This window comes from Caretta caretta, chromosome 20 (genome assembly GCF_965140235.1).
Source record: "Caretta caretta isolate rCarCar2 chromosome 20, rCarCar1.hap1, whole genome shotgun sequence".
Classification (NCBI taxonomy): Eukaryota; Metazoa; Chordata; order Testudines; family Cheloniidae; genus Caretta; species Caretta caretta.
The window spans coordinates 22,701,535-22,725,043 of NC_134225.1; the positions used below are offsets into that span (position 1 = coordinate 22,701,535).

Below are 23,509 nucleotides of genomic sequence, written 5' to 3' on the forward strand. Positions count from 1 at the left end.
TGAATGAAGTATGAAAAAGCAGAGACTTAAAGAGAGGGGAAAAACCAGAGGAAAACCAGAAATGAATCAGAAGAAGGTGAGAAGGGGAGCCCTGATCATGCTGCTATAAAACAGCCCTTGGGCTGATTGCATTCACTCAACCAACAAGAGGGCACTTCCATCCTTGGGGCTTGCCTACAAGGGGAGTTGTTCTTTATTAGCTCCAGCTGTGGATACTCTCATTCCAGATACAGGCATCCACACAGGGAGTTAATCAGGAAGAGTTAATCCACTTTAAATTTATGCTCTACCGTATTAGGGATTAATTTGCATGTGCAGACAAGTCCCTGGCTCTGTTCTTCCTTTGCTATGGAAGGTTTAGTTCATACCCTCTACATTGTTTGAGACGTTAAAAGATCTTGTCTGCTCTGGTGGACATTTAGAAGATCCCTGTTTCCTTGGCCAAAACACAAGCACCAGTCAGTGAGACCGATAAGAGACTTACTACCCTTTCCCCTACCCTCTGTCTGGTCTATTTTCATCTTAAGCTCTCTGGGGCAGGGGTCTTCCATTACTCTGTACAGCACCTAGCACAATGGTGCCCCAGACCTTGGCTGGTCCCTAAGCACTACACCCCCTGCCTCCTTCAGGCGAAGGCCTAGAACAAAGGTACTTTACCAGATTCACTTTAGAGAAGCAATGGGAACGGCATACGTGAAGCCAGTGTTGCCCCCACCGACCGCACCCAGCCCTAAGGCACCTGACTCCAGCCCGGCCAGCAGCTCAGCAGCCGTAACAGAGGGAGGCGACGTCTCTGACATCCACTGAACAGGTTTGCAGCTTTCAGGACCCTGCAGCTCCCTGCCCTATGGACTCTGCGCAGCTGCTGCTACATCCCTTCAATGCTCATCGATTACTTGCAATTAAGAGCCTTGGTTACCGAGAAGTCCTGCAACCCACACTTCCCAGCTACAGCAGGGAGGAACCTACTTGGCAAATCCAATGAAGTCTTCATGGTTAGTGTTGATATAAGAGAGCTCAATGTCGATCAACAGGAGAATCTGGAAGACACGTACACCCGAGTCAGCTGAACACAGTAACAGGCCTACAATGAAAGTGCCACTTTCAGCACAACAGGCGTCAGCGCTGGTCAATCAAAGCTGCTTCGCAGCACCAAGACTGGTCTGGAAAGCCCGGCACACTGCTGTAGAGATCAACAGCGGTTGCAGAAAGGTGCAGTTTGCATTGCTACCAGCAGAGGGTACTGTAGGATTGCTGGTGCCCTGTGCAAAAGGTGCGCTGGGCTCAGAGGATTCGCAAAGTGGAGCTGGACATTATTTTACCGTACGGCTCTGGTTGGAGTGTCAGGTTCTCCCCAAACAGCACTGAGGTCAGACATCCTCCTGTCCCGAACAAGTCACGTTTTCCTTCGCCTTCCATATGGATCACAACCCCCAAAGTGCTGGATGCATCACAGAACAGAAACACTCCCTACATCACAAAAGGAGCTTACCTGGTCCTTTGTTTTTCCTTCCCGTTCCCTGATGTAAGTGGTAACAATCCTCTCTGTCTCCTCTCGTAGTCTGGGGTAAGAGCCAAGCTGAGAAGCAGGGAGTAAGAGAGTGTAAGATCAGATCACAGCAGCCATCACGGTAGCCACAAAAAGCTTGACACATAGAAGCACTCACAAAACTGAAGAGGGCAGGAAAGGACTGGACTAACCCCCAGTTTTGTCAGTAGGACAGAAGTGGGGCTCAGAGGACAGCAAAGAAAAGTCAGTTCTCTGCTGTTTCTGAAGAGATCAGCAGGATCAGCTTTTGGTGGGCCTTAAGTGTGTTTGGCAAATGTATTGTCTCTTCCCCATCCCCCACGGATAAGCAGATCCCCCAGGCATGAAGCACGGGCTAATGCTAAGCAAGGCTAACTGAATTCAGGAGCATTTTTAGCCTTTGTTGCTATGGTGTGAAGTAACACCTGTGCAATATGCCTCTGCAGGACCCATGCCAGAAAGCCAAGTTAACGTTATGAGTCTAGACTTTGCAAGTGTGTCCTTGGCTGAAGGTGTTCAGATGTCCATGGACACGGATCCCCAAAATGTTAGTTTAATGGTCTCAAACTCACTTTGATCAGCTGGGTCTTGCGAGCCAATACATTCCAGATGTTCAGATTAGACAGAGGAAGAATTAAGACCAGTTACCTTTTCCGCACACTTTTTAATGACAGTGGCCAGCTCTGAGACCACCAGATCAACACACTTCAAACTGGGCTCTTTGAGCTTTATAATCTGTTTTTTCACTATAGCTTCAAAAGCCATGTCAGGTGTGAAGAGCCCCGTCCTGCCTCATGCAGAGCACAAGAGCGGAAAGATGAGACACCAAAAGGCACGCAGGGTGGAAAAAACAGCAACAAAGACAGAAAGAAAAGAAAATGAGATTTTTTTTTTTAAACCAAAAACAAGGTTAGTAACATGCAAAGGAAAAAGCAGCAGCACTTGCCCCAGGAAATTCCTTCAGTTTCCTCAGATTCATTTTAAAAATGCATTTAATTCATTTACTATCAGATTCTTAATTCATCTGGTTAAATCCTGGACTTCATAAGGATCTGATTGTCATTCACTGGCTCACCACTGCTGTGCCCGTTATGTGATCATTTACACTGGCACAAAGTGACTACAACAGGTGGGACGATGGTGAATCTTTCCCACCCCCTGGCATTTCCAGGAGCCAAAAGCAGGAGATGACATCCCACCAGAACCTGAGCCCTGAACGTCTTGCTCAACTGGACCTTTAATAAAGGTAAAGGTTCCTTTGCTTCCCTCCATCCCAAGCTTCAAGACAGCAGCTGATCTAGGGCCCTGCTAGGCTTCAAGATTGCTGCTTTACCCTGGGCAAAGTGACATTGCCTGCTGCCTTTTGACGGCATGAAGCGCCCGCTTCTTTCTTTAGCCGTTTGAGAGATCCACTGCTACGCATCACAGGGAAGTTGAGGGACGGGTGAAGAAGCCGACTGCCGCCATTTCCAGATTCCCCAATCTACTGGTTTATATTAGGGCTAGAACCTGTTTCCAGTGACACAGGGCATGTCGAGACCAGGTGGGTGGTACCTGATAAAGAGCACTACTGGCGCCAGAGAAGTTCCTGCTGAGACCATCTCAAGCCCCGCTTGACCAGGCTGTTCTGATTGGATCGGGATTCCCGTGGAAGCAGACATGCCTACGAGAACTCATCTGCATGTTACTCCTGCAAGCCACCGTGCTGACTCATTCCAAGGAAGAAGTCAGAGTTTTCCCCACCATGTTAGCTGGGACTGAAGGAACCTTGGCAGCAAGTGCTGGCTTCTCCATGTGACACAGATCACTACAACCACAGCAAAACAGAGCACCACTCCTGACCCAGAAACAACCCCCCGCAGCTCCTACAATATGCACCACTGGATGAGTGCTGAAGTTCTCTGCTCAAGCAAGACACTTTGGGAAGCAGGAGCTGGGGGCTATTTCACTTGTTGGAATGGCCTCAAAGTGGCAAATGGCCTTTTACTACGGACATAAACATTTGTCTACCAGGCACATCCAGAACTTGACAGACTGGATCAGAGCCGAGGATCCCTCTAACCCAGGATCCTGCCTCGGAACAGCTAGTTTTAGAGGTGTGAATTTTTATTTTTTTTATTTATTTTTTTAAAGAAATTTCCTCAATCCATTACTACCAGATGAAGCTAAAAAGCAGAGTTGTCCCAAGAAGCTAGTTATTAAATATGGGAGTGGCTGATTTATCCTGGGCTACGACATAGTACCAGGGAAATTAACACTTCCGGAGAGTGAGAACCCTTTTGAAATGGTGCTCACTATCAAGCACTTCATTAATTGCAGGATTTATAAATACACCACAATGAGCGTAAATATCATTTACCACAATAGCTGCTTCCGGCTTTTGCTCCCATTCTCCACAGCTTCCCAGAGTGTAGCAAAGCAGCAGCTGAACTCACAGATGGAGAAGACACATGCTAAGACAGGCACCAGAGCCCAGGAATAGCCTGCCCACCTGCCTGGCAGACTCCAAAGCACTCTGAGGCAAAAGCCTTGGCAACATCTGTTCCAATCGGCCACAGATCACTGCAGCTGGAGGTCACATGGATATAGATCCTCCCACAGGGACAGAGCCCAGAGACTTTATGTGCATTAGGAGAATCATCATCCCTAGCTCTTACATAGCACTGCTCATCAGTAGATCTTGAAGTACTTTACACCAAGCACATCAGTAACATGAACCCCATTTTACAAACGGGATATGAGGCCCAGAGAAGGGGAGTGACACACTCAAGGGTCACCCTGCAGGCCAGGGTCAAAGCTGGGAACAGAACCCCAGTCTTCGGAGTCCCAGTTCAGTGCTCTATCCACTAAGCCACACTGAGACAGAGGTCCCATGGTGCTGGACAGTGCCTGGATCTTTATCACGACCCAAGGTGGGGACGGTATTCCTTAGAGCTGGGCAATGCCAGCATCTCAGGTGTGAAGGAGGCAACCCTCCTTCCCTCTGTCCAGGGCCAGGCATGCCAATCAGGTCCATGATGAGGTGTTCACGTTAGGTTAGTGAGCAGGCTAGGAGTGAAGTGTCAGCGTGATCTCTTTTGCCTACCCACATCCAGCTTTGGGGAGTTTTCCAGGCAGGAGAGGACATTGCCATGTTGGCAGCACACCGGCTTTGCCACCCCACTAGTAGGAAGGGGCTGGAGAGCCTCCAGCAGGTTCAATACCTTACTGGTACACTGTCTAACTGTATTGATTAACTCCTGAATAACCAGGTCGACACACTTCAGACAAGGCTCTTTCAGCTTCACCACCTGCTTTTTCACAATGGCCTCGAATGCCAAGTCTGGTGTGAAAAGCCCCGTCCTACAGGCATCCACACGCAGGGGTGAGGGAGGGCAGAGACATGGCAGAGAAAAAACAAAATGGGTGAACAGGTTTAAAGGCAACGGTCTGTGACCTGATGAGAGAGCAGCAGACATCGACTCCCTCCCCAAGACAGACAGGCCTCGATACTAACAGGACCTTCTCTTGGGGGTGTGCAGCCACAATTATACCGTGGAGTGGGGGTGGGTTAAGCCTCAAATCGAGAGCATGATGCTGCTTTGTGACTTAGATGCACACAAAGCTGCTCTCTAGCACATGGGATCTGGAGTCACTGCCTAGTGCAGAGACACCGAAGGCTATTTTATTGTAGGTCACATCTATGCTGCAAGTGGATGGGCAAGGAGCCTTTTCAACCCCATGCAGCATTTCAAGAGCAGAGTAGGCAATTCCCGAGTCAATATTCGGGCAGAGGGAACACAAGTCGGAGCAGCCCAGGAAGGCAGACATGCTAAGAGGAGGCCTCTTTGAGATGATACACTCAGCCCTGTCAGGCCTACGGTTCCCTAGTTCTCAGAGCTACATCCTCAGTGCAGCATGGGACAGTACGGGCTGAGTGTCTGGATTCATCCAAGTGCAGCTCCATCACTGAGCTCAGTCCATGCGGAATGCATCTTCTTTGACAGCATCCCTGAGCCAGAATTTCCCAAGCACAACGGTACAGCAATAACCTGGATCCCTTTTCCTTTAGTTGGAATTTTAGATCTCAAAATATACACTCCCCACACGCTATCTTCTGCCCATCTGGGAAGATGCACAAGGCAATGGAGGAATTCTTTTATCCTCTGATTTAAAGGGACAAGAGGAAACAGATCTCTCTCCTTTACTAAACTCTGCCAGCGAGACTAACAGGGATAACATTTAGAGTTTGCTCTTGGTTCTCAAGAGGAGCCTTCTCCATTAGTGGAGCCAGGAGAACCCTACTCCAGAATCAGAGCATTAGATCAAATCCTACACTGTCCAGACACATGGAAGAAAACTACATCGGCAACGTAAATGTTAACCCTCTAATTCTCTCTACCCATTTCCAATAAAGAATTTCAGTTCCAAACACCTTTTACTTCCCACATGGCACACCAGCTGGCTGCAGCTGTTCAGAACTGACAGCTACATAGGGTTCATGGTACAAGTGTTTACCACAGAATAATGGTACAAACATGACCGAACTGCTCACAGGAAAACAAGACGTGTTATTGGCGCTAAAGATCTCCTGCTCCGATACTTGCCTTATGCCGTGGATGTTTTTAATTGCATAGCTAATTTCTCGCCTCAAGTCCTTTTCATCAAATTCCATCTAAAAAAGAAACAGCAGTTAGATTCTACAGCACGGCCCTTCTGGGGTGAAGCACAATCACGGCTCAGGATTCAAACTGAAGGTGGTTCATTTTTAAACTGCTTTCTCGTACAGCCACAAGAGGCAAACATACATTTACCTGTTTGTAGATGGAGATAGCATGTCATTGGCACTAAGTACTTCAGACCTGTAAACAGACACTGCCCCTCTCCCCCAGGGAGCTTGCCATGTAGGTAAGCAGTAGAAGGGCTGTGTGAATGAGCAGTGAATTACAGCACATCTGGTTACCACCCTGTGTGTGACAGAGGTGGGGGTACAGCAGACTGCCCCCCCCTCCCGTAAGACCTGATGTGTTTCTGCTTTATTATGGGGTGTCTGGAGTAGGTAGGTAGGTAGAACACCTTTCGGCTGCCCTGCTTTATATGTCAGGGAGGAGGTTTTGCTTACTTAGAAACATCAGCACCAACTGCTGCTCTGCCACACCCCAGGACAGCTGATCCCAACGACAACATCCCATCCCTCAGTCTTCTCAAGATGAGGAGACAAGCTAGTCTGTGTGCATCTCACAGCTCTGCTCTGGCAAAGATTCTTATGCCATGCAGCAATGGATAAGTGGCAGGAGAGGGAGGTTCCTAACCAGCTCATTGGTTTAGCTGAGCAGTAGATCAACCCAACACCAGGGAAGGATGGTCAACAGACCCTTCTGCTGGCTGTTAAACAAGCAGAAAGCCTGAAGAATGGCATAGACACTGGAGACACTCCCCCCAGCCATATGGCTGGCAACCAGCAACATTCCGCTTTGTGTGGAGAGAGAAATCAACACCACTGGACAGAAGTATTAAAACCAGTGTTAGCTTCACCTTCACCAGCTCGAAGGGGAATCTCTCGTGGAAGATGCGATTAATTCTGGCACCACCAGAGAGTTCTAGTGTGTCCACTTGATCTCCCGAGCCTTCAATCCGCTTCTCAAAGTCCACCCCAAACTGCTGGACCATCCTGCAAAGAACCAGCAGGAGTAACGGACATTAGCCAAATACGGCAAAGGCTGTAACGGACCAGCCATTCAGGCTGCGGCCACACTAGCCATAATCTCGATTTCATCTGGGCAGGGCCATTTGAGAATTCTCTTCTACTTCCACGAACCCTACGGGGAGAGAATTTCATCTCCCTTTTGCTACAATTAGGGAAACAAAAACAACGGTCATTCACCTTCTTTTAGATCTTAAGAACGTACATGCTTGTTCTCTGCTTTTACACAAGGCTTTTAACAAAGTGGATTATACAGGGGATCCTTGTTGTAGGCACACAAAACCAAGACAATGCCAGTTATTTGCCCACAGAGCTTTTCTGCCAGGCATCATAGCTACAGATTTAACGAGCCCTCCCAATGTTCCCATCAGCCTAGCATTGCAGGATATTTAGTCTCATGTCCATGCCAACTCTTAATGGCTCCATCCGTTAAAGTTAGCATGTCCTGCCCCCACAGTGCCAATTTCTAATGCCAGTGCTGGGCATTGTGTATTTCCTTGGGATCAGCAGCCAGTGGGGATTTGTGTGCTTCAAGCAAAGAGCTAGTTAAATATGGACCTATGTTAAAACCCATAAGTGTCAATTTCAGGCTAGACTCTCTTCCCCTCTCATTAGCGAGGTTGGCCGAAATCCAGCGCCTGTCATATCGAAGAGGGGTTGGAACAACATACTGTAGCAAGGCTTTGGTTTTCCGTGTGGGGTCGTCAGGGCGGAAGTTCTTGTATTCCTCCACTTCCTTCTCCAGGGAGAGTAGCTGACTCTGCAGCTTGCTGCGCAGTGAGGGCAGGGTCTCACGGATGTGGTTGGTCAGTTGCTACAAGAGGATTGGAGAAGTGGTCAGTGCCACTGGTCCCCCCACCTGCACGAGCTGCCCATCACTACAAGCGATGTTTGAGAATGGACAGGCAAGCCAGAGGCAAGAGCCAACACTGCACAACAGGAGACTTGAGGAAATGCTTGTCTATTGATCAGGTTTGAATGCTTTCACTGAACGGGTCACTCTATTAAGATCAGAAATAAGTTATAGTCCAGGTCTGCTACTGTTTATTTAAAGAGACACTAATCAGTTTCAAAGACTTTAGGACAGTCTCAGGCCTTGAACCAGCCCCATTCTGCAGCTTTACAAGTCAGATTTTTCAGTTGTAATGCATTTTGCCTTCTCTTGCTTTGTGAAAAAGACCCACATGAACAAGGGGAGCTGTCTATATGGGGAAAATAACGAAACTGACTGCACACTGGTGGCCAATTGCACCACTTAAGCCAAGTAGAAGAGATTTTCCCTCCATTCTGTTGGCTACAAGCATCTTTAGCGTTGCTTAGAATTCACACTGGTAGATGCACAGGTGTTCAGACAAGTGGGATTTTCATTAGTCATTCTGCAGATGGGGAACCCCCGGCTGGCCCAAGATCACACATTATGTTTTATGTGGGTTAGGCACTGATCCAATCTAACTTCCCATCCCCTGTTCTAATCACTTGACAATGCACTCCCCACTTCAACTCAGAGCTGTTAGTTAACTGACTCTCCACCTAAGCAACTAAGTAGGGCCGAAGCACTGACATGAACCTCAGGCTGGCCTACCTGGTTGAGGACTTTCTGTAAGTGAGGTGTGCCCATTCGATCTGCTATGTGCCTGTAGGCTGGGTGAGAAAGGAAGAACTTCCGCTCTGCGGCCAGCGCTGCTCTGATGTCCTTCTTGCCTTCTATATCCTTCTGGCTCCGGTTAACAACGCCAATGTAGCCTGCAACGGGACAATTCCACATGCTAGCTCTTTCTAGAGAATGACACAGCTAGCGCACCAGCCTTGAACTCCTGTGCTCCCTGCAAGGGACCCTGAGATTGATACAGTTACAAAGGTGAACTTTATACTGCTTGCACAAAGGAGAATATCTCCAAGAAGGTAACTAGGGTTTTCTGCAGAGCACACCCCCTGCTGGCAGATACCATGCACAGCTGCTGCAACAGAGAAGAGCCTGGGACTTCCCTGTCTTCTATAAATAGTGAAAGAGAGGAAGGTGTTGTGATCTCAGCAGAACGCTTATTACATAAGGATGGTGGCATTCTACCTCTTCTTAAAGGAAGCAGTTTGTTCTCCAGGATGTCTCTGGCATCGGTGCCCTCATCCATCAGGTCTAGTTTGGTGATCACACCAATTGTCCGTAGCCCTGTGTGTGGGGGGAGGGGGGGTGGTAAGAAAGATCATTGGAGAAGCAGCTAATCAACATCACATCCCCCACCTTGCCAGATACATTGAGAGCAGCTGACCAGGTCTGTAGTTAGACGTGCAGAGACAACAGCTCCCACTTTCCGTAAGCAGGAGCCATAACCCTCAAATCAGCCTGCAGCACTTAAGTTGCAGTTTCAACGTTCACAGCTGGCTTGTGTGGCGAGATGAGCTAGTTATTAACTCCATGACTGGACAGTTTAGTGCAGCACCCTGAGTGACAAGAGTCACATAACTCATTAGGCAAGACCTCAGCATGTCAAGTCACACCCTTCAGTGAAAGCTGTCAGCCAAGCAAGCCAACAGGTCACCTTGTGAGTCTGCCTGGAAGACTATGGGAGATAAAGAACACACCTAGTGGAAGACAGAGGACAGGAGGGTGGTAGGAAGAGTGTCACAGGTGGGGAACTTGTCAGCAGGAGACCCGGCTGGACCAGCAACCACTGCCCCTGATGGGGACAGGAGAAGAGAGCCAGGATTTCCTTCCAAAGATTAGAGGACATCAAAATACCCTGTTCTAATAGCACATTCCACTCGGCAGAGCCAGCCGGGATTCCTCACAGTAGCGAAAGCTGCTCAGCAGAACACATGGGAATCCCGATATTCTCCTCCCTTTGTTAAAGGATTATACAGCAGGTGGGTGCGTTTGTTTTACCTTGAGGATCTACTTCCTTAGCCATTTTAAGAGCATCTGAGTTTGCCAGATCCATGTTGGCTGGAGTCACTGCAAGAATCAGGCTGCTTTCTCGGCTGATAAACTGCAAGATCATGTCCTTGATCTGGTACTCAATATCTTGGGGCTGGTCTCCCACCGGCACCTTGGTGATACCCGGAAGGTCGATCAACGTCAGATTCAGTACTGAGGAGATAGGAAAGCAGAGAGCTCATGCTGTGTGAAGGGAAGCAGAACATTTTATCCCTGCAGTGTATGGGGTAAGGAAGGGGCATGCAAGGGGTGCACAGATGACCAGCTAGGATATTCTGTTTGTCCTCCGTAGGTCATTGCAAAGCTTGCTGCGCGGAAACAGATCCTGGTCTTTGGGGACCTTCAAATCTACCTCTGCGGTGCTGTTTCTTTACTGACTGGAAGAATGGAAGTCTCACTCACCATGTGGTGAATATACCCTCAGGTTGATGGGAACAGGAGAGATTCCTTTATTGGTTCCTGTCACCCGGTCTGTTTCTGCTTCGATCTCCTGCCGAACCTCATCAAAATCCGTGAACTTTTTGGATTTGCAGTGCAAAAACTCAGCATATTCTGGAAGAGAGATACCCCCCAGGTTTGTAATGAAACACACTGGTTTGCAATTAGCCTTCCTTTACCAGCAAGAGGGCTGAGTTCAGTCCCAATGTAAACAGACCCAGGCCCCAGCAAAATTGCTGCTTACACCAAGCCTGAATGTGGCCCTTGCTCTTTGAAACTCAGCAATGCAGCAACAGCTCTACGGGAGCCCCCTGAGCTACACGCCAGAGAAGAGATGCTGGTGCAGAAAGCAGTCATGAAGTCACACTACACTTTGTGAGCATTATGGGGATTCAGAGCTGGGGGCAGGAAGACAGGACAGTCTAATGCAGGAGTCGGGCCAATCAGGAGAAGGCAACAATGTTTGCTAGAGACTAATTCAAAGCCCCACCACATCCACCCAACCCCAGAGGTGACACTTCCTCTCAGAAGCACCACACTTGCGAGCGTACAAAAGTGATGAGAGCTGCCTCTCTTGGTACTGTGGAACAGAACAATGGCCATACGGGTCAGACCAAATGTCTGTCTAGCCCAGTATCCTGTCTTCCGACAGTGGCCAGTACCAGGTGCTTCAGAGGGAATGAACAGAACAGGGAATCATCAAGCGATCCATCCCTGTCACTCATTCCCAGTTTCTGGTAAGTAGAGGCTAGGGCCACCATCCCTGGCTAATAGCCATTGATGGACCTATCCTCCATGAACTTATCGAGTTCTTTTTTGAACCCTGTTGTAGTCTTGGCCTTCACAACATCCTCTGGCAAACAGTTCCACAGACTGACTGTGCACTGTGTGAAGAAATACTTCCTTTTGTTTGTCTTAAACCTGCTGCCTATTAATTTCATTTGGTGACCCCTAGTTCTTACGTTATTTACTCCTTCTCATAACACTTCCTTATTTACTTTCTCCACACCAGTCATGATTTTACAGAGGTTTTTCATAACACCAGGAAGTGACAGAATTCTCTCTCTAGCACATCATTTCCAGTGCTCTTCCAACAGCTACCAGAGGGGGGAGCACATCCCCCTAGACCTTAGCTCACTGCTAGAGCCAACCCACATCTGCCTTCCTGTTTGCGACAAGCACCTTGCCTTCAAATTCAGCTAAGCCTTTGGTGCAGGGACCCTGTAGGTTTGCGCAGCACAGAGCACAATTGAAATGCTCGTTCCCGATTAGGATCTCCGGGTGCCTTGGGGAAAAAGAAATGGAGGTCTCTCCTTTTAGAGGTCCAGGAGCCCACACAGCAGAGGGTAGGGCACAGAGAAGTAGCTTTCCAAGGAGGACATGGGCCCGAGTTGTTTTGTTCCTCCAGCCAGCCAGCAAGCTCTTAGATCGAGGCCCTTTTGTGCTGCACAGAGTGAAACAGTCCTTGCCCCAAAGAGCTGACAATCTAAATCGATGAGGGGTAGGAGGAGAAACTGAGGCACAGAGAAGGGAAGCCATTTTCTCAAGGTCACCCAGCACGTCCGTGGCAGAGCTGGGAATAGAAGCCAGGCGTCCTAGTGCTACACACTGAGTACACTTGAAGAGGGGGTGAACTGCCATTTCGTTTTCAAAGTGAACTTTCATAGACTGTTCCCCTGCAGAGCTTAAACACCAATAATAAACCTCTCTTCCCAAACTAAGGCTGAGAGTCCACCTGCCTTTAAGATTACAGGTACAGGGCACAGCTCAGGACCTGCTTGCCCTTTTAGCTCATTAAGAAGCTATGTTGCTGCCAGCCATAAGTCATGGTAACTGAAGGACAATACAGATTTCTTTCATTATATTAACACAACACCACCTCTTACAGTGGAGACCGGATTAGCCATGCAAACTCCTGCTAGCCCTCCACAAACTCCGTTCTGCTGTACATTAGAGTTGCACTGCTCTAGTCAAGGCCATTATAGAAACAAAGCCACCCCTGAACTGAAATGATTCCTAGTGTCCATAAGCTACGTTGCTCTTGTGCCCCTCACATCAGAGGGCCCAAGGCTTGTCTACGCTTGCCAGTTAATTTGAATTAAAGGTAAGCGGTATGAATGTGAAGGGCAAGAGCTGTTCCTGGATAGTTCCACGTGTAGACATGCTCACCGTGCTTTGTAGGTGGCCCTCTCTAGCCCACTGAAGGGGTAGAACAAGGAAGCCCTATTCTGTGGCAAGTGGAACAGAGCCAGAGGTTCAAGCTGGCCAAATAGTCACGCTGTGAAAGCCAGCAAGCAACCCAAGGAGAGGCCCTCCCTTCCCCAGAGGTCACCCAGTTGTGTGTGTTTATTTGGGGCTGCTGCTAATCCAGGATTAAACCGGTCTAGCAGTCTCCTCTGGCTAAGGCGGAAGGAGTGAGGCAATGGAAGGCAGCTGGCTCTACAGGTTAAGGTTACACCAGCCAAGGTTTTTCTTGCAGCCTCTGTGCTATTAGCAGTGGCTCTGATGTGGACATGAAGGGATGCTTTCCTTTCCAGAGGGGAAACGGCCCAGGGGTGAGATGCTGGCACAAACTGGGCATTGGTTCCAGCACTAGTGGTGGCTGGTGAACCTAGACATCAATGCCCGTGTTTGTTTGCAGAAGGACTGTTTGCCTTTCATTCTCTGCCCATCATTTTAAACACTTTATTGCTGGGTCTTCGAGCCCTGAAGAAAGACCTGAGTCTAACCTGCCAAGACACTCACTGGCTGCATCTGAATGGCTCCTGTGGACTGGGAGGAAACAAATTGCAACATTCTAGGCGCAGGTTCTTATCAGCTCATCGCTGAGGCGTGTGAATGCCAGGTGAGAGTCACAGCATGACCATGAGAGAGCCCTTCTGGCCACCAAGCCGTGAAGGAGCAGATACAGCGTTATGTTTAGCTCACATGACTTGCTCCCATTCAGGGATCTATCAGTATGGCAGGTGTCACTGCCTATCAGCCCTGTTTGGATCTGTGCTGACAAAAGTTCTACATTAATTTCACTTCCAGTGAGGAGCAGCAGGTTAGCGCTGTCCATTCTTTAAACACTAATCCTAGACATCGCTGGGAGTGAGGTGGGTGTCCTCCCAGAGGGGAAACTGAGGCATGGAAGTGTGTCTGTCTGTCTCTCTCTCTCTCACACACACACACACACCCCACCAGCTCTGCCACTGGTGTGTGGTTGTGTGTATGGCGGGGAGGGAGGATGGGGGAAAAACGGACACGGACTCAAATTTTCTTACAATCCAAGTATAGGGTGGCAGGGACCATTGTAATCTAGTCTGACCTCCCGTATAACACAGGCCAGAGAACTTCTAAGATAAACGTTTAGACTCCCCACGACTCACACTTCGATACCAATTGCCACTGAGACAAAACACACAGCATCGAGACAAGACCATCCCGCTCTGCAGCCCCCTCCCCCTGGCACAATCTAGGTTAGCAGTGCAAGGAAGGAGGGGCTCTGTTCTCCCCTCCCCCTAGGCACTAATGAATTTCAATAGTTGGACCAAGGAAAAGAAAGTCATACAGACTGAGCCTCGCCTGGGATCCCGTGGGTCACGCTGAGGCGGCTTCCCACCACTGCTATGAAGAGCCCATTCAGTGAATGAGGCCAAGGGGTTTGCAGGCTGGAACCTCTGGGAGAGCAGTCATGCTATCTGGAAAGCCTGATGTCGGGGGCTCTCTCATGATACTGATGCCCCTAACTGGCATACTTGGTAATAGTATTATGGTATCACCTGGGATCCCCCCTCATGGCCCAGGATCCCATTGGGCTAGTGTGACGAAGCAGGACTGTTCTTAATGTTTCCTCTGAATATTGTGTGCCCAGTTTCCCCTAGGCAGTTCTTAAGTATCTAGGTGGTAGGATAAGGGTGTATGGTTGTTGCAGAGCCCTAGAGGGCAAGTGTGTGCAAGGGTCTGGACACAGAGAATGGCCGACACCCTGTTTCCTGGCAACTGATGGCCTGGCCCTTCCCCCCTGCAAGGTGAAAGCAAAGGGTTGGAGAACAAAGGAATCGGGTGACCTCCTGGCCGGGGAAAGGGACAAAGCCCAGAGGAGGAGGGGCTGGAGGGAGTTTCAGTTTGGGGCTGGCTGGGACATGGAGTGAAGTGCAGACGTGGTTGTCTGGCTCACTGCCCCCCAAAATGGACCCGGCTGAGGGGTCCTGTTCTCTTCACCTGCAAGCTCTGTTTTAGACCATGTTCCTGTTGTCTAATAAACCTTCTGTTTTACTGGCTGGCTGAGAGTCCCGTCTGACTGCGGAGTTGGGGGGCAGGACCCTCTGGCTTCCCCAGGACCCCGCCCGGGCAGACTCGCTGTGAGAAGCGCATGGAGGGGCAGAGGATGCTGAATGCTCCGAGGTCAGACCCAGGAAGGTGGAAGCTGGGTGAGCTGCGTGTCCTGAAGACAGGCTGCTCACAGAAAGGAGACTCCCGCAGAGTCCTGACTGGCTTCATAGGGAGCAGTTCCCGAGCATCGCCCGGGGACCCCGAGACAGCTAGGCACTGCACAAACACAGGCCCTGCCACAAAGGAGCGGAGGTTCTATCAAATGCTAGCTCATGTGACTCTTTGTACCTCTGTCACCGAGGGTAGCAGTGCATGCAAAGTTTGAAAGCAGCTCTGACCTCACTGGCATTTCCCAGAAGCAGGTCATTTTCTATGAGGGCAATAAAGTTAGGAAAAGGGTTTATCACTAGCTCTTGTCACCTGCCTCAGGGCCATGAGAGCAGGCAGGCAGGCTCTGGTCCCCCAAAACAGCTGGCTGGTTGTGGGGCACATTTCAAAGCCCACGTGAAGTACTGAGTCCTCAGGAACTCCTTGTCTTATCTTAATTTGCTCCATGGCTTGCACCCATCCAGTCCCAGAGCAGTTTCCATCCAATCAGAGGAAGACAAGAGGGAAAACAGAGTTGATGATTTGGGATTTAACATCCCGCGAGTGTTGACAAGAGCAGCATGACTCCCGGAAAGTGCCAATGCCCCCACACTGGCAAGTTCTGCACTTCAAGCAGAACTCTCTAGTCATCACTTGCACGGAGCATTCCATTGCAATCTAGCAGAAAACGCAGCAAGATTTGACTGCAGCTGAAAATCACTTCCCCTCCTTGACCTATCAGCCAAAACCTGCCGCTCAGGTTTCACTTTCTCCTGCAGCCACCCACCGAACTGTTAGACCAGGGGTAGGCAACCTACGGCATGCGTGCCAAAGGCGGCCTGTGAGCGGATTGTCCGTGGCACTCACGCTGCCCAGGCCTGGCCACCAGCCCGGGGGGGCTCTGCATTTTCATTTCATTTTAAATGAAGCGTCTTAAACATTTACTTTATATAACTACACTATTGTTGTATGTATTATAGACTTATAGAAAGACTTTCTAAAAACGTTAAAATGTATGAGTGGCACGCGAAACCTTCAATTAGAGTGAATGAACGAAGACTCGGCACACCACTTCTGAAAGGCTGCCGACCCCTGTGTTAGGCAAAGAACCCTGGACTTGGGTCTTGGGAGATGAAGAGCTTGGAGGCTCACCTTCACCAGTGAGCAATTTTATTGCGGAGACAGCATGTAAATATTAACCCAGCCACATTCCTCTAACCTTGGGGATGCCTTCGAACCAGTGGTTGGCTTGAAATGGCTGAACTGAACTATGCCGGATGCACCAAAAGCAGCTGCTGCCTGTACGTATGCAAGGCAGTGAGCAAATCAACCAGAGACCCTTGGCCGTATTTAAAACGCCTGTGCAAGTCTCCTCAGTGCTAGCAACGGTGCCTGTGCTAAGTTCTAGACCAGTGGTTCTCAACCAGAGGTCCGGGGCCCCCAGGGGCCACAAGCAGGTTTTGCGGGGTCCTTCAAGCATGACTGGCGTTCGACTCGCTAGGGCCCAGGGCAGAAAGCCAAAGCCAAAGCCCCGCCACCCAAGGCTGCAGCCCAGGGCCCCGAGCCCTGCCACATGGGGCTGAAGCCGAAACCTGAGCAACTTAGCTTTGTGGGGCCCCAGGCAACTGTCCTGCTTGCTACCCCACCATGCTGGTCCTGGCTTTTGTATGCAGAAAAGCCGTTATGGCACAGCTGGGCTGTGGAGTTTTTAATAGCATGTTGGGGGGACCTCAGAAAGAAAACCCCTGCCCTAGATGAGAGTTTAGGGCCCCAATCCAAAGCTCACTGAAGTCAACGGAAAGAGTCTTCCATTGATTTTAATGGGCATTCAGCCCGACAGCACAGTCGCTCCATTGGTAGCGCAAAAAGCACTGCATCATAGCAACACCAGCTACTCCTACTTGCCTACACTCCTCTGGAAACAAGGCCAGGACTCGGCTGGAAACAAATCCTCTGCACTCCAGAGGTCCCTGAAGTTGGTCCTGTGCAACAGACTCCTCCCCAAGCCAGCTGAGACTGACTCACTTGCTGTCTGGCCCCTGCCCTACCCTGCCCGTTGCTGTTGCTCCTCCTCTGGCCTTTGTCTCGCTTCCCAGGCCAAGAGTCACCTGGTCGCATCCCCCTCCGGGTCTCAGGTTACGAGGGGTGGCCACAGCATTCATGCAGGCAGCTGGAGCAGCCCCCACAAAAGTCACACATGCTTATTCCCACCACCTAGACATTGGTGCAATACACAGAGAAACTGAGGCACACACAAAGAGGAGTCCTTGTGGCACCTTAGAGACTAACAAATGTATCTGGGCATAAGCTTTCGTGGGCTAAAACCCACTTCATCAGATGCATCCACTCCATCCATGGCTGTAGACTGTTGTTTTAGCTGATACAGACTAACACAGCTACCACTCTGAAACGTGAGGCACACACAGCATTCACTGAAAACAGTAAGACTTGCATACAACAAGGGAAAATCCCCACTTCTTTATACAAACCAATGAGCACAGTTTGAATGAAATTTTGCTAACTCTTCATGTATTTTGCACACCAGATATCAGGATTGTTGCTCTATGAATGCCACGAAGATGCAGTCACATTTGGGGCATTGGTTTCAGTCAATGCTCCAAAGAGAGAAGTCTGCAAAGCTGCAGTAGCTTTCCATAACATTTAACAACATGCTAGCTTACTGGGCTAGCGATAACCACCTCATCTGCAGATCAATACGAATAGACCCTTAGTAGCTCCTGCTCCCTACCTGTTGTCAGGGGTGGCAATGCAAGAGTTTACTGCTGGTGGTCTATTCCCCCACTTCCCTCAGAGATCTGAAGGAAAGTACTCTCTCCAAAAGAATTAGCCCATCTTGTAATCAATACAGAATTCCCACCTGACAACACAGCCTCATGGTGCTTTGCCATCCACTATCATGCATGGCTGTAGACTGTTGTGACTACACTTCTCCAAACCCAAGAGGTAGAGAGGCACACCCACCCCTCCTGGAAAAAGGACAAAGCAAGGGAATCATCATGCATATTTCATTCAAAGTAACGTACCAAGAGAAATCTTCCCTGAGATCAGGTTCGCTGGCATTTTAAGCATGTGCTCAGGTTAGAGTTGTGGCTTGTTTTTAGCCTTTTCACATTTATCATGATCAGTATCTCTGGGGCAGAGAGCCATGATCCAATATCAAGGTCTGTTTCTACTGCTTCTGACACTCACACAGTAAGGAGTAACAGTTAGAGTGGCAGGAGAAAAGACATAGGCCAGTTTTATAAGCAAGTTTGTTTCATGAAGAGTTAAAGAAGTTGTGCAAAAATCACACCCCCTCACACCAGGAGAATGGGGTTTGGGATCACTAAATGCTCCGGATCATGTAAGAGAAGCTACGAAGCGTCTCAGTGCCTCAGGTTTTTTTGTTTGTTTTTCTTTAAAAAGCACCGCCTTCACAATCTGGTGGAGTAAATTAAACCCTCTCCAAAGTGCAGCTCTGGTAAAGCAGCAACTCCCCGAGCTTATCGCTGGGAGAACAGGAATGGCTGTGTTAACTGACCATGTCACAGTATCAGCAGGGAGCTCAGCCTGACAGCTCCATTTGGTCTTTTACATGGGAAGAGATCAATTTGCCCAACTCTCTCTCTGCTCTGAAGAATAGCAGCATGAATATCAGTGATTGCTGCATGACCCAGGAGGGACTGAGGACGGGGACAGAGAGGAAAATGAAAACTAACAAGGAAAAGGAAACTTTCAGGTAATGTTAATGCCTGCAGTGTTAATGCCTGTGACATGGTCAGTGCTAGGACCCCTGCCCAGACCAGAAGTGGGTTTGTTCTCAAAACCTTTAGGGCTACAGCTGGTTTTCAGACATCACGTATTTCTGAGATTTTAGGCTAGAAGAGACCATTATGACAATCTACTGCACTATAAGAGGCCAGAGTTTTGTGTTTATGAAGGACTGGATTTGTTTAAAACAAATCAGAATAAGTTCATATGGACTAATCGATACTGCTTAACTTGCAGTGTAAACTGACAGAATAATGCAGAAGTTATTTGCCATAGAGTTTCCACCCAGTGATCTACGCCTGTGGTAAACGTTCCTGATTAGCGGCATGCTGAAATGACAGTACTAACGCCAAATTACACAAAACAAGCCTCCTAGCTCATTTGCCACTTACAAGGCAGCTTTCATCTCCTGAGTGCACGTTTTCTTTCCAGCAGTTTAAAAAAAAAAATCTTGTCCCACAAGCATTAAGAGAGCCTGAGCTGTGCCCTAGTCATAAACTTGTTAAGTGGCAAGACTACAAGGGTTTCAAACACAGACAGACATTCAAACAGACTTGCACTTTCTCTGATCTGCTGTGAATATTGAAAGAAGTATTTGCCAAGGGTACTAGACTTGTTACCCAAATGGAAGAACAAACTTCAAACATCCCCAAACCCATATCCGTAAGGGAACAGCTGGTGTTTTGATTTATGGAGCAACAAGCTGTTCAGCCCCGCACTGTACCTGTTTTTGAGAAGATTAGCTGAAGAATAAGAGGACGTCGGGTGACAATTCCAGACCCACGGGGAAGAAAGTCTCTGTAAGGAAATAAAAGAGATGGAGTTACTCACAAGGCTAAACAAGTAAGGCATTCAGATACTACAGTGAGCAGTAGCATACTAGCACCTTATTATTTGTATAATGGTAACACCTAGAGACTCCATTGTGACAAACCCTGTACATGCTCCTGGCCCTGCTGAGCTTGCAAGTGACTTATCTGTAAAATGGAGGAGATTTTGGGAAATTGAGGTACAACAAAAGACAGACACTGGGGATCTGTGGCAGAACCCAGCGCTCCAGCCACAAGACCATCCTTCCATTCAGTTTTTAACTTAAGTTAGTCTCTCATAGTTACAGTTCTGAGAGAGGAAAACAGGAAAGAGGCTGGACCCTCATTACAGGAATGAGTTTCTCATATTCTCCTGACTACCAGAATACAACCTCTCCTGAGGCCTCTGGAGAGGATGCTGCCAGTTTTTTGCTACAGCAGTGCTGGTGTAGATAGAAGGAGCTGTATTTACATGCACATCATGCTCTGGTACAGGGGTCAGCAACCTTTCAGAAGTGGTGTGCCGAGTCTTCATTTATTCACTCTAATTTAAGGTTTCGCATGCCAGGAACACATTTTAACGTTTTTTAGAAGGTCTCTCTCTATAAGTCTATATATTATATAACTAAACTATTGTCATATGTAAAGTAAACAAGGTTTTCAAAACGTTTAAGAAGCTTCATTTAAAATTAAATTAAAATGCTGATCTTACGCCGCCGGCCTGCTCAGCCCACTGCCAGCCTGGGGTTCTGTTCACCTAGGCTGGCAGTGGGCTGAGCGGGGCCTGCGGCCAGTACCCTGGCTGGCAAGGGGCCGGCAGCCAGAACCCCAGACCGGCAGCGGGCTGATCGGGGCCGGCGGCTAGGACCCCAGATCGGCAGTGGGCTGAGTGGCTCAGCCCACTGCCGGTCTGGGGTTCCGTCTGCCAGCTCCTGCCAGCCAGGGTCCCAGCTGCTGGCCCCGCTCAGCCCGCTGCCAGTCTGGGATCCTGGTCCTGCCCACATAGAGTGGGTACCTACCTTCTCCCTGGTTCTAGCCCATTCTCTTCCTCTCTCTGCACTGAGCTGAGGGTGGGAGTGCACTGAGAACAGGGCTGGGGGTGAAGGAGCAGGCTGGGAGTTGGGGGGTACAGTGTCTGGCCAGGAGCTAGAATGAGGGAGGGGGATCAGGGTTGGGGCAGGAGGTTTGGGAGTGAAGTGCTTACCTGGGCAGCTCCCATCTGGTGCGAGGGGAGCAGGTGGGAATGTGGGGGGGGTGTGCAAGAGTCAGAGCAAGGGGTGTGGGGGGTGCTGCAGTCAGGGCTGGGGTCGTGGGGAGGGGTGCAGGGCAGAGGGTGTGGGCTGGGGTCGTGGGGGGGCTCACAGCAGGGTCTGGAGGGGATATACCCTGATTCCACCCCCATTCCCCAAGGCCCCGTCCCCACCTCTTCTCTGCCTTCTCGCTGGAGCAGCGAGCACTGGGCTCCGCTTCTCCCCCTCCCTCACAAGGGCCATCAGCTGATCGGTGGCAGGGAGGGAGAGGAGGAGGGGCAGGAACCCAGCATGGCAGGGGAAGGGGAACAGCCGGCAGGACCAAGCTTTTTCAGCCTGCGGGGGGGGGGGGGGGGGCATGCGGAGAAGAGTGGGCCAGGGCAGGAAGGATTTTTAATGGCACGCTGCTGCCTGCCAGAGTCCTGGCCTGGGTTCGGCAGCAGGCTGAGCGGGGCCGGTGGCTGGGACCCGGTGGCTGGGACCCGGCAGGCAGCAGTGTGCAATTAAACATCGGCTCGTGAGCCACAGGTTGCCCACCCCTGCTCTAGTATCTGGAGAGACAAGAAGCACACACTGTGAAACAGAGGGAGGGACAGCTCCCATGTCCTCAGGTTCCCCTTGGCCTTACAGCTTGTAAGTGGCTGATATCAAGGTTCACAGCAGAAGGGTCTGGTTTTCCAGTCATCAACATTTTAATAATGATCAGATTGCAGCGTTGTTAAAAAGTGTGTGCTCATCATGGCGAGCTCAAAGACAGACTGTTTAACAGGGGAAAGACACTCAGTCATTTTCTTTATTCTTGGAAGCCACCCAGGCTAAGTGTTTCGAGTTATTTCCCAGAAGGGCTGGATTTCTGATCAACTGCAGAAGAAGACAAAGAGCTGGCAACACTCCTTGGACACAGACAGAAGTCTTGGAGCGAGTCACCCCCGCCCCTTTCTGTTGGGGAGAAACTCAAGTGGGCAGAGCCATTGTGAGAGGCCTACATGTTGGACTCTTCTGCCTGGAAATCATGCTCCTCCACATCCTGGGTGCTGTTTTGTTAGAGACAATTACTGAAGACTGAATGGCTACAGTTCTTCTCTATGACAGCACTGAGAACAAGAGCTGCTAGGGCAGGAGTGAGGGGCACTTAATGCAGGTTTTCTGAGCAGTTCTTTTGTCTAGCATTCATGGCTTCACTTGCTTTGAAATGGGAGAGAGAAACGCTCCCTAGGAAAGACTGCACTGAGAGCTTTCCCATTTGTTTCAACCAGACAGAGTCATCTGGACTTCTCCAAATCCCCCTGCAGTGGGAAGCTTTTGGTCTTCCTACTCCTATCGCTTCCACTATTGCTGTGATGCTCTGCAGCTGTGCCATTTGCTCCCTCAGATAAGGGGTAAGATAAGCACATCACCAGTATGAAGAAGCCTGCTAGGCATCTCCACTATTTTGCCCTTTATTTAGCTATTACACGTGAGTGACATTTGTGTACAGGTGTGTTAATTCTACATACTAGATGTGCAAACTGGAAAGCCTGGCACACTGGGTGCCCTCATTAGACCCCAGGGTTAACAGGCTATGGCAGTTTTCCGCTCAGGTTTGTTTCAGGCTGCCTGCAGACTCAAGAAGATGTCAGTGAGACCACACTTCACATTTGCAAGGTTAGCGTCCAACAAGTGGAAGCTTGAGTTGTGCAGAATCTGACCATCATGGGCGGCAATATGGGCCAGCTCCGAAGACCAGGCTGGGAGAGGACACTGTTATGCCCAGCTGGTGGCCTGTGCGGCAGCGCCTCACAGCTCGGTAGCAAAATGTGGTCTTGAAGCATGCCACACAGAGCGCGCTGCATGAAGAGAGCGGTGCTACACCTGGCTCAAGCACAGATAAGCTGAACTGGGGTAGAGCCGAGAAAATGAGCTGTCCGAGAAAGTCCAACGAACTCTTCACACCAAGCATGTGGAACAAACATCTTCCCACGAGACTGGAAATACAGATTCTGTGGACATAACGTCTGCTCCTGCAATAGCCACGGGCGGAAACCAGCAGGAAGACCAAGTGTTTAGTTTGTCATGGAGGTCTGCTCTCCTTGGTTTATTTTCCCTTGTGCTTCGCTTTTCTCTAGTGCCACCTTCCAGCCACAACCCCCAGAATAACCCACGATATGGAAGTCTCACACCAGTCCTTACATGCCATTTGGAACATGATCACTGTTCTCTTGCTCCCGATGTGGGCCAAGCAGCCACACACTCCTTCACAAATCAGCAACTGGCTTCCTGCCACTAACTTCTACTCCAGCCCCATCTACTCCCACCTTATGGGAGGGATCAGACGATCAGGGTTGGAAGAGAACTCAGGTTACCTAGTCTAACCCCCTGCTCAAAGCAGGGCCAACCCCAACTAAATCATCCCAGCCAGGGCTTTGTCAAGCCAGACCTTAAAAACCTCTAAGGATGGAGATTCCTCCACCTCCCTAGGTAACGCATTCCAGAGTTTCACCACCCTCCTCGTGAAATAGTTTTTCCTAATATCCAACCTAGACCTCCCCCACTGCAACTTGAGACCATTGCTCCTTGTTCTGTCATCTGCCACCACTGAGAACAGCCTAGCTCCATCCTCTTTGGAACCCCGCTTCAGGTAGTAGAAGGCTGCTATCAAATCCCCCCTCACTCTTCTCTTCTGCAGACTAAACAAACCCACTTCCCCCAGCCTCT

General features: G+C 49.6%; 1 protein-coding gene across 15 annotated transcripts in view; it reads right to left on the reverse strand.

The window, feature by feature from the left end:
- Nucleotides 1–23,509, reverse strand: part of DNM2 (dynamin 2) — a 63,900-nt gene that overhangs the window by 28,369 nt on the left and 12,022 nt on the right. For 11 of the 15 annotated variants that reach the window (XM_075121615.1, XM_048831435.2, XM_075121613.1 and 8 more), the window contains exons 2-12: nt 19,481–19,554; nt 10,546–10,695; nt 10,093–10,296; nt 9,280–9,378; nt 8,794–8,954; nt 7,883–8,025; nt 7,043–7,178; nt 6,115–6,182; nt 4,732–4,870; nt 1,493–1,579; nt 970–1,040 (exon numbers count right to left, since the gene is read on the reverse strand). In XM_075121615.1, the coding sequence (XP_074977716.1) occupies nt 970–1,040; nt 1,493–1,579; nt 4,732–4,870; nt 6,115–6,182; nt 7,043–7,178; nt 7,883–8,025; nt 8,794–8,954; nt 9,280–9,378; nt 10,093–10,296; nt 10,546–10,695; nt 19,481–19,554 (1,332 nt within the window). Of the gene's footprint in view, nt 1–969; nt 1,041–1,492; nt 1,580–2,176; nt 2,316–4,731; nt 4,871–6,114; nt 6,183–7,042; nt 7,179–7,882; nt 8,026–8,793; nt 8,955–9,279; nt 9,379–10,092; nt 10,297–10,545; nt 10,696–19,480; nt 19,555–23,509 lie in introns of all 15 variants that reach the window. The other 4 variants (XM_048831431.2, XM_048831428.2, XM_075121612.1 and 1 more) reach the window with 1 other exon arrangement.